Source organism: Mycteria americana, chromosome 1 (genome assembly GCF_035582795.1).
Source record: "Mycteria americana isolate JAX WOST 10 ecotype Jacksonville Zoo and Gardens chromosome 1, USCA_MyAme_1.0, whole genome shotgun sequence".
Classification (NCBI taxonomy): domain Eukaryota; kingdom Metazoa; phylum Chordata; class Aves; order Ciconiiformes; family Ciconiidae; genus Mycteria; species Mycteria americana.
Genome location: NC_134365.1, coordinates 66,319,942 through 66,337,159, shown reverse-complemented (window position 1 = coordinate 66,337,159; position 17,218 = coordinate 66,319,942). Strand labels below are relative to the sequence as shown.

At 37.6% G+C, this 17,218-nt stretch overlaps 1 protein-coding gene across 1 annotated transcript in view; it reads right to left on the bottom strand.

Annotated features, from left to right (window-relative positions):
- Positions 1-17,218, bottom strand: part of MTPN (myotrophin) — a 46,362-nt gene that overhangs the window by 8,366 nt on the left and 20,778 nt on the right. The window contains exons 2-3 of the mRNA XM_075503593.1: positions 10,363-10,476; positions 9,112-9,195 (exon numbers count right to left, since the gene is read on the bottom strand). Of these exons, the coding sequence (XP_075359708.1) occupies positions 9,112-9,195; positions 10,363-10,476 (198 nt within the window). The remainder of the gene's footprint in view (positions 1-9,111; positions 9,196-10,362; positions 10,477-17,218) is intronic.

The window sequence follows — 17,218 nt, the reverse complement described above, 5'->3', positions numbered from 1 at the left end:
TCACCTACTGTGTATTTCAGTACTTTGGATCTTTCAATTTTTGAGGATTAATATGATGCTGTATTATTACCTGCTGGTAATAGTAGGCTAATTGAGTTTTTTGGAGGCTGATCTAGCATACACGTAGAAGCTGTTTGTTAATCTAAACATTAAAGTCTTGTGCCCAAATGGAAGGTAAAGTCTTTCCTAACGTACAGAAAAGTTTCAAGTATAAAACCTCACATTTTAATTTTTTTTCCTAGTTAAGTAAGTTTTACAGTTTTATAATGTATGGGCAATTTCACAGGATCACAGAATAACTCGAGTTGGAAGGGACCCATAAGGATCACTGAATCCAACTCCCTGCTCCTCACAGGACAACATTGGAGCTTTAATCCCTATAGGTTTGGAAGGAGTGACACTATGAGTATTTTAAACACGCCAATGAAAACTTTGGTTTTGCTCTTTAAGTTTAATTTACCACACTATCAATGTTTCATTTTAGTTGATATTGGGCAGGCCTGAACCATCAGAGATCACCACAACTGTGCTATGGTGAAAACCATTCAATGAATCCAATCTGTCAAAATCATGGTAGTAATTGATTATGGCTGATCACTATGATTAGTACAACAGCAGTGCTTGAAAACACTCAGTCATTTGTAATCTCAACTTTTGAAGTTTTCAAACAGCATCTAAGTTTCTTATAAGATGGGGGAACTAGTGCATAGTCCCATTTAGTAGTAGTAGTTCCATTTATGGTACATAGTACAATGGAACTACTGCATAGTTCTATTTTTCTTCAATAAGTTTCTTTCTTTTTAAGTATAAATCAAACCGAGCATTGCCGATTCCAAAATTAAAACATCTGAACAAGGCATCAGGAAGTCCTCACTGAAATTCTAACTTCAGAAGCAAGCGTGTAATAATGGCCCTTTGTGAGAAACTACCTTTGGAAAAGTATAATATATCTACCCTTAAGTTATGTTAGGTGTTTATCAGTAATCTTATATATGCATTGTAATTATGAGAGCAAAGTCATAACTAATTCATTTTGTTTTAAATAATGCATGTTTTATTTATGCAAAATAACTGTATGTTGGTTATGTTTGGTTTTTTCATATTGGAAGAAATGTCTCAACTTGAATACCAACACAAATCATGGTAATGTGTGAAGCTACAGTTCAAAGTAGTTCAATCATAAAACCATAATTCAACAAAATGTGTTTTGCTATGCTTCACGAATAGAAAAAGAACAAATAAAACCAAAATACTGGGGGTTAAATTCATGCAACCGTTACAATAGGTCAAAACTTGGAAAAAAACCCTAAAAAACTAAACCTAAAACACTGTCAACAACTTCAATACTGAACAAAGGATTTACCAAAGAGTAAAAACAGCATTATAGAGCTGTTTGCTTTCTGAAGCTGCAAAATTACAACTTAAACCTGCTGGAGTACTCATTTGCAACCACTAATGAATATGAAGAATCACATTTCAAATACTTCCTGTAAAACACACCAGGAAATTCCACCAAATGATTCTTCACAGTACTTAATTCACCATTTTTGATGAATGTACTTTCCAAGGTCAAACCAAATGTTATGGTCTTACCTGCCTTTCGCAGAAGATCACACTTTAAACACTTGCAGGGATTCTAAGAAGAAACTTAGAGCTAAATCACTTGGTTTAGGGAGTTCTTAATACTCCTCTAGAGACAGCAATTTGAAAAGCTAGAATAAGTGTTATAACACACACAAGATTAAGGAATGGTCTCTTCTGCAGTTTTCATTTTGCTCCAGTTTTAATATTGTTCCAGTTTCAATATGTAGCCAAATGCTACAGGATCACCAGGTAGTTTAGGAAATGTTAACTATGTCATAATTTGGAGCCATGGTTGACTCAAGACAGAATTTAATACATTCTTAGGGTGGTGGTGGGAGGGAAGAGGCAGGAAATAAGATCTATGAAATCTAAACTTATCCAGAAGTAATCAGTTCCAGTTCCCTGAAAATGCACAAGAGAGGTAGCAGCATGGTATACTCTGTTTTGGCAGGCATAATATTCTAGACTTTCTTAATTCTACCAGTGAAACCCCTTCACATTCAGCATGCAGCTACAGCTCCTTTCTCAAGCATCTATTTCACTTCACACCTCCTTAAAGTCTCATCCCACCTAAAATTATAGCTGAATGTTACTTTCCATACAGAGGTCAAAACCATTGTTATTAACCCAAATTGGTATTTGGATTTTGCCTAGCCTATTTCTTCATAAAGATTTTTAGTATTTTTTTATTTTCATTGCTAAAATGAAGCAATGAGAAGCTTTCTTTTCTTAGAAAATGCGTACATTTAATTACAGAAACATTTCCCAGGCAATGAAACTGTGTATGCAAACAACATGCTTTCCTGTGATCAGGTACTTCCAGACAGAGGCCTCCCAACATAAGCTTCTAGCCAAATGTAAATTTCCACAGTTCTTATACTGCACAGCTAAGGAATATAGACTTGCATAGAAACAACAACAACAACAAAAAAAAAAGGAATACATCTGTGGCAAAAGTTATAAAAGGACTAGATAACCTTTAGTTTTGACTAGTTTTGTTTTCTTAGAAAAGAAGTTGTAAGGATGCATTAATCCTTCAGATATGACAATATCCCAGGTACCTGCTGTCAAGTTACAATAGCTGGTGTTTCTTTAGCTTATCAAAACTAATAAAATCGAACCAGGCTTTCAAAAGGATGATGACAAATAGGCTTTCAAAAATATTTTCCCTATAGTTCTTTAAGAATAAACATGAAGTATGGTAATGGAGAGAAATAGACCACTTGTGCCTTTGCAATTAATAGTATAAGGCAAGTGTGGGTATAAGGGACACTACAGGGCTAAAGGGACTTCAGCTTCATCCTTCCCATCTGTTCCATGTCTCATTCTCAAATTTCATCTTAAATTCATCCATCCCCTACAAAAACAGTGCCACAGAGACAGCTGAGCAAGCATTTAGTACATGGCAACAAGCAAATACCATCTGCCATTTACAAAGGAACAACGCAGAGACTAGGTGAGCAGCAAAACAGAGAAACTAAGTTCTATTGTACTGCTACAAAAACTGTAATCGAACCCAGGAGACCACATTCTGGAACAGGTAGGTCACACTGCAAAAGCACTGAAAAAATTCCCAAGGCAGCAGCTGAAGTGAAACTGAAGATACCTCAGTTCTGTCTCTTGATTTGGCACCAGTGTTCCTCCAATTCCATAAACTAATACAAGGAACTAAATCTGCAACAGAACTTTAATTTGGAGGCCTCAGTTGGCAGGAAACTAACTACAGAAAATTAACTGGCAATAGGGACAAATGAACAGGGTAAATGCCAGGCCTATTGCAAGGAAGCAGTAGGAATATGCAGGTAAGAGTATTAAAAGACTGAACAGCACCACCTGTTCTGCAGGCAACTAGCCTTCACATTGGCTTAGCTATAACATGGGACTGCAGCCTAATGTTGGTAGACAGCATGCTCATCTTGCTCACTGATGGGACAGTATGGCAACGCATACAAGCAATCCTTCACTCTTATGTGATTAAAACTGCTGCAAAACACCACAAATGAAACTTCTGAAGACAACTCAAGTATCTGGCTGGGCAGATTTAAATGTGACTCCATGTTGGGTGTATGTTACAAAGCATCCAGTGGCAATGCCTGCTTAATTAGGTGTCCCCCCCAATCTCCACAGACCCATATCAATCCTGATAAGGCTACTGATGAGGTGGGTTTTTTAAGGTCTTGCTAGATTCCTCACCTATTTCCAAATGCTGCCATACAAAATCCATTTTAGGGGACTGGTGATAGTGTAGAGACTCCTTATACCATTGAATGTTTTGTCCTACAGCCTCAAAAACTGCTTTAACACTAGAATATTTCAAATTGTCCAAGGAAAGGGCCATTTATAGATCACATACCACACTTTTCCACTTTGTTTCTTCAGAAAGCAGCATGTTACATTATATCTCCCTACAGTTATGAATGCCCAAAACAGTTATTCAAGTTAAGAGTTAAGGTTGCTAATAAGATCTTTCGGATTCTCAGAAAGGAGCATATTTATATTATTTTATATACATTCAAGCCCCTAAGAGCCACAAGATTTAGATATAGTGTATGCAATGCAACACAGCTCTCCCACCAACAGTAATTTTATTCAGAAGCTGACCAAACCCAGCCACAGCTTCCATAACAGTGGTGATACTACGACTTGAAAGTTGAATATATTATGGAATGGCAGACATTGAAGCTGGCTGATAGAAGGTCTTCAAAAACAAGTCAGAGTCATCTACTACAACAGTGTCAGAGTCATCTACTACAACAGTGTCAGAGTCATCTACTACAACAGTGTCAGAGTCATCTACTACAACAGTGTCAGAGTCATCTACTACAACAGTGGCATTCTTAAAAATGACTTGAAGATAACCTCTTGGAGCCCCTTCCAGACTTTAAAAAAATTATTTAATCTGCATGTTAGATGTAGTCCAACCCAAATTATCTATGCTTTTCCTCAACATATTCCTACAAATACTGCAGAATAAAGTAGGAAGTTCTGCTTCTGAGACAGAGGGCTTGTCCAAGGTATCACCCTGCTCTGGTACTGTCAAACTAAATCGGTGCTTCAGGGAGCTCTTGAGAATTTGAAACATCTCTTTCCCTCCACTGCCTCCACATAAAACTTCACATGTGGGCAGTTCCCAGAGGAAGCCTGCTTTCTCAGAAGCTGTGAAACCATTTGATTCTGACGCATTGCTAACCCCAGTGAACAAGAACTGGTTAGCTGGTTGGGGCTATAGCAAGAATGGCTGGGAGCACTACTTGAACATTAGAATTGGCTTTCTACCACTTCTCAGCTTATCATCAAAAGGACAAAGAGCTAGTAGTTTAGGACTAAGAGCAACATCTATAGTTTTGTTCCTCCTGCAGTCACTCCAAATGTAATGTAACAGTTAAGTTTTCCATAAGAAAGGAAAATAAGTGTGTTACCTATGTGTCCAATAAATGCATATAATTAGCATAACAATTCTTGCCTTAATGTAAGAAAAAAACAAATTGGTCCATCACCTTTATAATTAATACCTGAGCTTCTGAGGAGAAAAGGAACATCTTATCTCCAGACCAGCGAAAGAACTATTTTTTAACTTGTCTTTACAGCATCCATTCTGAACTCTTATGCTGAAAAGGGTGATAAAGAACAGAATTAGAACTACTTCAAGTCATCCTAGCACCCTATGCTAACCTTGGAAATTTTCCCACAACTTACCAGTAAAAGCCTGTGTATATGAAGGACAAAGTTTGACACATCACATCCAGTGGATCAGCTAGATTTCAATGGATTATTAAAAGCTTTGTAGCCCAGATGTCATAACTATGTGATTAAAAAAATCTTAATCCTCAACTCTTTCTTTTTATGACCTCAAATATTCCACCACATTTCAAATGCAGATCTGTGTAAAGCCACCACAGATGCTGGAGCACATCCAAAGAAGAGCAACAAAGCTGGTGAAGGGTCTAGAGCACAAGTCTTATGAGGAGCAGCTGAGGGAACTGGGGTTGTTTACTCTGAAGAAAAGGAGGCTCAGGGGAGACCTTATCACTCTCTACAACTACCTGAAAGGAGGTTGTAGTGAGGTGGGTGTCGGTCTCTTCTCCCAAGTAAGAAGCGATAGGACGAGAGGAAATGGCCTCGAGTTGCGCCAGGGGAGGTTTAGATTGGATATTAGGAAAAATTTCTTCACTGAAAGGGTTGTCAAGCACTGGAACAGGCTGCCCTGGGAAGCGGCCGAGTCACCATCCCTGGAAGTATTTAGAAGACATGTAGGCATGGTGCTTCAGGACATGGTTTAGTGGTGGACTTGATAGTGTTAGGTTTATGGTTGGACTTGATGATCTTAAGGGTCTTTTCCAACCTAAATGATTCTGTCAGTTCAGCTGTATACGGGCTGCCAGTGATTCCCAGATAAATCACCAGCCTTCACTATTCCAAAAAGTCATTTGTATTTTAGACAGTGTCATCACAGCATTCAACTTTCATGTGATAAGCATTAGCTATGAACCCCAAAACAGTCCTTTCTGAGGAATAACAAGAGTAACAAACTGTGCTTTGTCATAGGAAAGCCTTGTTGAAAGTTACTTGAAATTCCATAAAACAAATGGCTGCTTTTTAAGGGACAACAGTTGGTATAATGGCTTCAACTATTAGTATCATGTCCAGAAAACTGTGTTAGTCATGTGACATGTACATTAAAAACTTTTGTAGCGACTGAATTGATAGGAGCCAGCGTAGGTCCCCCAGTACTTTTCAAGTTAAGCCCTTATGAGTGTAAACTGTCTCTAATATGAGCTTGGAAGAAGCTGGCTGTGTTTCACTTTGCAACTGCATGATCACCAGTATCAACAACAGAAAGCACAGGTTTGCAGCAGCCCAGGCTACTTGCAGCTTAAGATCAACAGGCCACTCTAATCATTCTAGTCAGTTTAAGAGCTTAGAATCTTGATTCAGTGTCTCTACTATTTATATGTATTTATTATGCTCTGAAAATGAATTATGCCCGAATACTTTTAATGTTTTTACTGCTTTCAGTGGAAGATTGTTTAAAGAATGCTTTGCGGTCACACTACATGAACAAGTAATCACCTTACTTCCATCAGATGAATGAATCTTCTACAGTAACACAAAGATTTACAAAAACCCTGGAAGTCACCTTGACTAAGCTAACCTTTTTCATATTTGGTACTTTTATTAAGGTACATTTTTTGCATTTTATGTCCGATTGATGTCTGAAAGATTACTTGGAACACCCCTCCTCCTCTTAATAGCTCAGAAGTCTCACATGAAAGGTTCACAAATATCCCCACAATTCATATCCTGTAGAAGGCAGTACAGAACATTAGCTTGAAACAATTAAATTTCCAAATCAGCAACTGCATCCAACATAGAATTATTTATATTAAATCTAATCTTAGCAGGTAAAGAGGAACAATCTCTTATTCCTTACATAATTTTAACTTGGTCAAACTGCTAACTTTTTTATATTTGTGGTATGCAAACAGATTAAGGAGATATGCATCACTGTTCGCCAGTTCTCAAAATTTGTGAAAGTAAAAAAAAGAAATCATTATTTTTGTTTTCCTGTTTAAAAATGTTAAGGAGGTTACTGACTTCTAGTCCAACAGCTTAAGGGCTATTCTATGATAGAGGCCACGTATGCAAGAGATCAGCTAACAGGGTAAATGAAGGCAGCTGAAAGTAGGTATGTGTAAAGTAATGAAGCTTCTTAGCAGTAAGTAGAAATGTAGTATTTACAAAAGCAACAAAGAACAGCTTTGCAGAAAAATCTTAAATATATTGGTCCATCATTTGCAGTTCCACTATTTACATACACTAACATCAGACATTCAATATTTGTCCTGCATTTGGAGTAACAATAAAATACACCCCACTCCAAAAGTAACTAGGAAAAACATTAAACAGTCAAAGTTAAACAGTCAGTAATTTTTAGAACTTTCAATAAGGGTTGAACTACCTGATCTCCTAGGTATCTGCTATCAAAGAATATATGAAATCAGGCTACGTTACAAACAAGGTGTGACAACAGATGTTCAAACAAGGATCATAAGATAACTGTATTAAAAGAAAGAACAACTTCTTAATATAAGATCTGCCTCAAACAAAATGAGCTGATGAGCAAAGTTCCAGTTCATAAATATTTCATCAGCTAGCCCATGTGAATGGAAGCAAGCAGATGCAGTACAACATTTAGCTCTGCATGAAGAAATCTGAAAATAATACGAGCTTTCCCAAACTATCCAGTTGCAGTAACACTTTAACCTCATGTCCTAGTCCTTTCTTATAACATTCTACACATCTTTGTAAGATTGCCTCATCTTTATGCCTGTTGAACTTAACCAATTCCATTCAAATTGCACCAAGTATAGAGATCAACACATTCTCACAAGCTGCATGAAAAATAGCTGGTTCAGGAAGGACCTTAATGCCCTCGCTGACAGAGACTACAATGAATGCACAACCCTTACTAGTTGCCAGACAATCTGTGAACTCAAGTTTTGAGACATCTTATTTATTATATGAGCAACTTATTTAGAATGCAAAACACTTCAAAACAGAAGTGGAAAGAAATGCAACATGATATAAAGGATACCTTTTTTTTGTAAGATGTATATAATGATCCTAAATGAAGGATCAGTCCTCACAACAAATTTAAGCAAGTCTGATGCACCATTTGAATCCTAAATTAACAGCCACAGCATTTCTTCACAGAAAGGCATAACTAACATTAGACAGGATCAGAGAAGTGAAGAAAAGTGGAATTCATGCAGCATTAAGGCAGTTAAGGAAAACCATTTTACCTCGGAAGTCGCATATGAAAACATTACACACCATGAAATCCTTTGGCCAAATGATTTAAGGGGGTTCATATATACACTGAAAATGCACTGTTAACCTCCTCTTTTCAAAGTGAGGTGTAACAAGAAGGAGCACATATAAACGGATACAAAACATTGCTTGAACTAACTACTGCTTTGTAAAATGAATCACCTTTGTAATATTAATTAAAGGCACAACAGGTTAAGCTTATTCTCCCCAGGACAAAATTTACAAACTCTATAACAGAGAAAGCTTGTCTTCCTACTTTTACTTCCCCTCACTCTGCCAACCCAGATGGGTTTTCAGTCATCTGGCAAAAGCAGAGGGAAACCACACCTCTGAGCAACTTCACAGTGGAGATTCCATCACATGAAACACTTAAGCAGCTGCCAAAGCTAAATCCCACTCCTCCCTGTCTACTGAAGAAATGCATTTTTTTTCTTGCCTGATTTGCTGTTAATTACTCTCTAGCTGCAGCTCGCAATACTCTCTTAGTGGTCACTATTACTTTTACTACATTGCAAAAGTCCTGGAACTTTCTCCTTCGACTATCCATAATCAGAGTACCCTCTCTGGTTTAGCAACATAAACAGCATTTGTTTGATGTTCTGAGCTTACCTGGAGCATCATAATCTTATTGGAAAAAAAAAATCATAGTAATACACTTTGCTAATGGATAACTTGTTCTAAACATTTGTATCTCACCTTTGACAGAAGCAATTTCACACAGGAAACATGGCCCTCATACACTGCTGATAGGAGTGGTGTGATATTATGTTTGTCTGGAGCCTGTAAATTGAGACACAGTTATTGAAGCACAATTTCACACAGCATTAAGAGGTTTCACTTAAATCCTTACCTTCACTCTACTGTTGACAAAACACAATTAAAAAGTTAAGATTGTCATCCAGAAATGCATTCCCTCACAATTTTTTACTCTCTTTTTTAAAAGGAAAAGTCATTGTTTAAAAATGGTCAGGTAACAGCAAGATATTTCTTCCATAAGACTTCTAGGGATCCCAAAGTTTGTCTATTTTTTTAGGCCAATGATAGAAATTGCAGGGTTTCAGCTGATAAATTTTGCCCAATTTAAAAACAGTACTCCTAATTCTCCCATTTCTCAGCCAGCCTGACTTCAGAAACCCGTTTTGGCTGAAACACTGTTTGGGCTGTCTTCTCCTCTCTAAACTATAGTCCTGGAAAGAATAAGAAATGGAGCAACTGAAATGTTCTTACTTTTTCCTCCATTTTTTCTCCTCTCCAGTTAGAGCTCCTGAGGAAGAGATAATCTTTCCAGACACCAAGGAAAAAATCCAAGCCACTTTGTTAAGAACTAAAGCTAAGATGTGTTGTACATTAACTTTCAGACAAGTATTCTAAAGCACAGCATTTGGGGTGTATGGTTGAAGTTAGAAACTTCACTTTATGGAGAATTACACTATTTTGAAGTGCCAATACAGCCCAGCCAAGTCTTTTCACGACAAAATGCCATGCATTTCAAGCTACGGCACAATGACTAAGTTTGTACAAGTAAGAATGTCTCCAAAAAAGAGAAGCACGCCAATGTAAACAGAGTTGATCCTGCCCTAGCCAAGGATGCTTTGCACTGTCTTCTGAAGTCCCTTCCAACAAAAGTAATATGTATTTCATGCAAACTTTCTTTAGATGAGATTACTGGATTTATTTTTCTAATCATGGTCAAATTAAATTTAACTTTTTATAGCTACAAACAACTTTTCCTAGTGTGTTCAAAAAGAATAAAAGCATTTAATAAATGTAATTTTAAGCTTCTAACCTCTAGGAGACCACCTCTCAAATATTTTTAAATGCATCAAATTGTTTCATTTGATCTAAGTCTTTCAGTAACCATTTAGGCACTTATACCAATCCCTTATGTATGGGGGGGAGGGAAAGACCCTAACACACTAACATCTGTTTGCAAATTGATGTACATACGTTAATATCAGCTCCTTTCAATAGCAGAAATTCCAGAATCTCAAGCTGTCCACAGTCTGCTGCATAGTGAAGAGGCTTCCTTCCACCTTCAAGTGTCCGGTTGACATCTTCACCCTTCAATGTAAACATAACCTAATAAGCAAATTTTTAGAGCTAATACACCAAGAAGAGCTTGAAAAAAATCCAACACCTTCAAATATGCTGAAGAATGTTCCATCCAAATATTTAACTTTCATTCTCCTTGGGCAATTACTTAAGTTGCTTGATTTCCTTTCCCTCATCTATGCATTTAAGACTGTAAGACAACCTTGGTCCCTCCTTCCACACTGCATCTCAAGTGTAGTGAGTACCCAAGTGCACTAGGTAACTCATGTGATTTAAAAAAAAAAAAAAAAAAAAAATCATAAGAGCTTGTAAAAAACGCTCACATTGGCTCATTTTGCTTCTCCTCCCCCCCCTCAACTGGGATCCTAGTTATCTGGCTAAGTTACTATACCTGCTTCTAGACATATTGAAGTTTCCACACTGAGAGACCAGATGCACAGAAATAAGTCAGCATCATAACTACTAACAGGTGAGCACAGACCATACATAAAATCCAATTATGAAAATGTCCGTTCTGTTTTATAAATAGCACCTGCCAATTCTACATGACACATAAGAGTCTGAAGATAGTCAACCAAATCAGGACACAGGAAGTTGTATTCTAACGCCACTCATACTAGTGGATTGAGACATCTCTTAAGGCATAAACAAAATTTAATTTAGTGAGTGCCTAATCAGCTTTGTTTCTTCACCTTGGGTTGCGCAACTAAGGATAAACTGATTTGCTGCACTTCAGTAATGACAACAAGTTACTGGAAACCAAATACTGACAAGCTATGTGGTAAGTGACTTCTTGTTCGTATGTGCAAGTAATGTTAGTATTTTAGGGCATGGGTAAATTTAGCATCATACTTCATGTCCTGCATCTCCACAGAAAAACAATCAAAAGAATTTCAGCTGCAGCACCAATTCATCATACTTCTCTACTGACGCCCTGCAGTTCCCTCACTCCTGCCCCAAATCTCTAGAAAGTTCACAGAATAGAGGGCTTGACATGCATCTTCCAGACATTACCTCCCTTCTAAGAACAGAAGAGGAGATTGTCAGAAGGAAATCTTACTCTGCATTCTATATTATCAGAGTTTTATGCTACCAGCCAAATAACAAGACAACCTCAGAATTCTCCTCTCCTACCAATATAATATACAATTCTTCTCATAATATAACCTGCTGAAGGTCAAAGCAACACAACAGTGTTTAACTTCAGGTGTTTAACTAAAACACTGTACACTCTATGGTCTCAGAGGTCAGGACCTGGTTCTTACATCATTGAAGGTTCTGGCTTCAAAGTAGCATGAAGTAGCAGCAAGTAGCACAATGAAAAAACCTCTGCAACTGCTGTTACTGACCCTGAAATATGGCTATGGCTTCTGAAGCATGTTGGACATCAGGAAAAACATAGCTTTACTTTTATCTACTATTTTCAAAACAGCATCAAATTGTACTTCTAAACAAAGTCCACCACAGCTTTAGCTATGTGGACTATCAACACTGTACAATAGTTTATAAAGTAAAATTCCAATATGACTAACTGAAGGTCTAACTCTTTATCTGCAGCAACTTTACTGGCAAACAGTATTGTGATGTAACTTCTCTTTTTGCTGAATTTCAGTACAAAACATTGGTAGGGATATGTTAACAACTGTGTTCCAATAAAAAAAATCATCCAGATCACAGTACACTAACAGCATACAAGTAGCCACACTGGTCTGAAAAGTGTATAAGGAAGCAGCATATACTTAGCCTATCTAGGAAGTTAAGCTCTACCCATATTCTTATTCGCATCTTGCCACTTCCCATCAATTTAAAAACAACTGGCATTTAAGTAACACATGATGTTTGCAGATATATAAGGATTGGGATGCATAAGTTTAGGAAGCCTACGATGTAAAAGCCACAAAATCATGACCCCAAAACAGGCTCTAAAAACTCCTGTAATGTCTGACACGTGCTAAGACATGGTAAATAAGGGGGTAAGGGAGAAGGACAAGCAAGATAACTCCTGGGACAGCACACAGTAAAGCTACAAAGTTCACATTCAAAAAGAAATTTAGAATCATCATGTCTTAAGATTAGGACATTCCAACAAAGCTCCCCCTCCTTAAGCTTATAAATATTATTTGGCTCATTGGCTTACATTATAGGATTTTTTTTCCTTTTTAAAGAATATACCACAGATCCCCCTGCTCCCTCCCAAGCTGATTGTGGAATAAATTCCTGCTGGACAATGAACTTTTGGAACGAAAAAATCCCACAACACCCAAACACCAAGTTTTCTAAGTTTCCCTTAAAGACGATGAAAGCTTGTTTATAGGGGAGTACCTAGCAAAAAGTCTGCAAACAAAGATGTCCCAAACACAGACTATGTGGATTTGAATACTAGCACTGAGAAAAATATATCAACAGCATTCAAAGTCAAACATCAGAACATTTTAGTCCAAATTAACAAAGACATCCAGTAAGTTACAAAAATAAAAAAAGCAAGTACTCCTAGGTTCTGCAATAAATAAAGTCAAATATCCAGCTATTTCATGGGTGTGAAAAGCCAGTGTAAAACAGACCAGTGAATGTTATAAAACTTCATTTGGCCTTTCCTACTCTCAGTCCAAGACATATAGAAGTAGGAAGGGAAGACAAATCAAGGCATTTCATATACAGGGATCAAACCCTGGCACAAGCACCTGCTTTAAATGCAGTCTCTAACACATGTATGTCAGAAAACTTGCAGGACTCTTCATAGATAATTTCTCTCTGGTCTTTAGATCTCCTATTTATATTGCCTGGGGCATCTCCCCATAGGAAGAGCAGTGGTCTCCAAAGCAGGGTGTGAAAACCTGGAGAGCTGTGCAAGACAATCCATCGAGGTGTGAGAAGAAAATATTTTTTGCACTGTAAAAATAGTGTTTATTTAATCTTTATCTCATCTTTAATTTCCATTTTTGGGTATGTTTTAGAATGTATGTAATAGATTAGTACAGTAGTACATGTATATAATTTATAAATAAATATACAGATATTGGTGGTGCATGCTCAACCGTTTTTTACTGATGGGGTGCATGATAAAAAAGGTTTGGAGACCACTTGTCTAGAGCTCTATCTGTATCCATGGAAACAAGAAATTAATTCTTTTTCAGAAAGAGTTTCATGCTGGAAGACTAAACAGTTTCAGGGGAAATGTTATAGGTCAACTAAAAACCCCCTAAACCTTACCCCTACAACAAATTATTCAGATTAAAGACTAGCTGTTATAAAACTCCAAGAATATCCTTAGTTACGCTTTTGCAAAGAGAAGGTGCCTTTAGGCATGGAAATATCGACTTTTAATAGAACTTCAATTAAAGATATAAAGTTTCAATCTTTATCTACATCAGCTGCCATTTACGTGCTTAATTAAGTCTCCAAAATACAAGTTGCACATAAAATCACCTATAAAATGGGCAAGTCAGAAGACTCCTTGAACTTTCATGATCCAAATTGGTAGTACACTGGTGCCAAAGACAGTAGTTACCACAGCTGGAACAAAAAACCTTTTACTTGGCTAGACATTGATGTGAAACACATTTAACATCCTAGATAAGGTTGTCAAAGATTATCTAAACAAGCTGCTGTTCTCCTTTAAGCTTAGGATATACAATCCTGTGGGTGTTGACTTTTGTATTCACTGGACGAGCACTCCAAGTTGGATTCTCTTGCTCTTCCACTTGAAGTATGCTATTCAGTGAAGCCAGGGAGAGATGCTGACTTATGTGGGCAGCTGGGTTCTCAGTTTTGACAGACTGGCCAGCCATGACAGATCACATTTTGTATAGGAAACGCATCTTCTCTATATGGTGGCATCTAAAAAGTGATTGACTAGAGAATGCACTAGAGAATTCAAGGATTCACATTAGCAAAGAAATTGTACGTTGTAGCTATAGCAACAAGCTCCAAATGCTGATTCACATCTTCAAACAATAAAAGAAAATCTAAGCATAAGGTCAAGATTTGAGGCCCCCTCTCATAAATAAATAAATAAGGCAGCTCTGGTGAAGGTGTGGCTAATTATGTCAACAGAATGAGACAAAGTGATCTCTGAAGCCCTGTAAGAGTTATCACTATGTAAAGTTTTCTGAAATTACTGTGTTTGAGTAATACTGGCCAAAGACGACATACTGAATGTTATAAACTTGGGTATCAGCAATCTTATGAGGCAACGATTCTCAATACTGACCTCTGAGACAGCAAAGTAACCATTATTTTGGCAGGCTGAAACTAAGACTGTACTAAATAGCTCCTACAAGTTTTCTTTAAAAAAAGACCATACTCCACACAGGTATATGGTCAGAAGCCACATGAACTGCCAAAGAGCAGCATGACTTTTCCTCTGTGCCTGCAGGAACAAAAAGTCTTATGTATCTTAGGAAAAAAGTGACAGAACAATTCTCCCAGGAAGTTTTATGGGACTTTTGCCATCTTCTAGAGTCTTAACAGAGCAGCAACAAGGTTAATAGTTATGAGGGTACTTTGAAGGAGACGTAATTAAGTCAGAATCAAAGAATCATATCAACTTCAAAATAAAATACACCTTCAGTCAAAGGCCACACCTCTCCTGAAAGAAGAGTGTTTATTTTCACTTTCTAGAGTGGACCTACAAATTCACTAACAATTGTGCAAATGTTTGTGCAAAGCCTCAGAAAACAATTTGCCCTTGCAAAAGGAAAGACATGATCACCTCTTTAATGACCTTCCAGAATACATTGAGTTTACTTAGTCAGACACTTAAGGCTAAGTCTGGCATAAACCACATCAGTAATGTTTTCCTTTGCAGATCAAAGACCTAGAGCACGAGCTGTGCAACAACATTAAAAACCAGTTCAACACATGAAACATCAGAACCAGCAGTTAGCAGGCATCTGCTTTAATCCCCTCTATTAAAATCTGATTACAGGTATAGAAAAGCCTCTCTGTGAATCTCCAATTACTATAAACAAGACAGCATGGAAGAAGATTTTTTTATAACACGTTGATCTTATGTCCTACTTAGAAAACTCACATACATGGATAACAGCAGAATATTCATTTAAAAGGACTTAAAGTATCAGCTTCAGTTGAAAGCTGGCTATCAACTTTTCACTGAAGGACAGGAAAATAAAACTGAAGGAAAGGAAAACTTGAAGCTCAGTTCTAAATACTTTCAAGAGTTTTCTCTGCTTTTTAAATAACTAATAGTAGGGTTCATTACAGCTTCCTCCAAATGCAGCTATCACCCACTTTCTGTAATGAAGCAATTCAATCCATAAAAAGATCTGTTCAAACTAACATCTCTAAATTTGAACAACTAAGAACAACTAAGAACAACTCTAACTAACAAAGTTACTCCTGAACTTAATTCTTCCACAACCCTCTATCACACACATTTTCCTTGCTCTACCTTTTCTTGCCAATATACCTACACAAAAACCCTGGTTGTGTCTCATGTCCTTTTCCAGTTTAACTGCAGTCAAGCTTTGGCTTTTTTAGTTCCATCCCTGCACACCCTGGGAAAGGGCCTACATTATTCCTGGGTACCCACCCCCAATTCCACTTTTCATGTTCCCCCTCTTTGTATCCGAGGTCAGAGAGGAGTTCCCTGACAGCCAAGCTGCCCTCCTGTGAAGTCTGCTAGATGTCCCAGAGTAATCTGGAAGGATCTGCACCTTAACAGCTGCCTTGAATAAGTCCTGCCAAATTTAATTCCTTATTCTTTTGCAGCCCTAGTTAAAAGAATGAATCAGATTTCACTGACTTTGTCCCTAATGCACATTATGACATCAGCTCATTGAAAATGTTGAATGAACAAGTTTAGTCATAAATTACAAGTTCTAAAACTCATTATTTTCCAGGCAGATTATTTAACTACACCAAACTGACACTGTCCTTGAACAGCCCCCCACCTTTTCTGTCTATTACACAGCCCGTATTCCGTGCCTCCCTTGGTCTAGCTTTACCTGCTAACTCCCTCCTTTTCTAGTTCCTGCCAGTTTCAAAAGCATCAACACTTAAAGACAAATGAGCTAAACTAAACTCATCTAGTACCACTCTAGCATCCCTACAGCATACTCCATGTGCTTCAATCACAGGCTTACTTTGCAGTGGCAAACCAACTGAAACCAAATCTGAGTCAGCTATTCACTTGGGCACTGTGATTTGCCAGTAGTGTTGCTCTAGGACATTACTGCCTTGCTATTAAAGTCACAGCTCACCTGTCAGTTTAGCACCGATTTTCTCCTATGTAGCAGTTACAGTATCACTGCTCCTAGCCAGAGTTTGATACTTCCCACCCCTGCATCAGAATTAGTGGCTGAACAATGAATCCAATGAGGGAACTAAACAGTCTGAGAATTAACTTGATAATTTTCTTCTTTCCAGCTGAATCTGTTCCTTCATCTGATTCACCACTTGGCACCTGAACACACCAGAAATAAGTAGCTAGGATTTACACTGCAGTTCTACCACAGAAATAGAAACTGAAAATTGTGACCTCATTAAATCCTGTTGCATAGGTTAACTGTATTAGTAGAGCAGTATCTGTAATACTGGTGGCATTAAAATGCTCTTTCAGATTTAGAAACAACTACATATCCCCATCTGTACCTATCCTGTCATGCAGAAATAACTCCATCTCCCCATTTCATGAACTCCTTTCATTCCAGTTTTAATGAGGAAAGCAGATTCCATTCAGTCAGTTGTCCTTAGAATGCAGGGAAGCACCCTACAGGAGCTAAGCTACTGG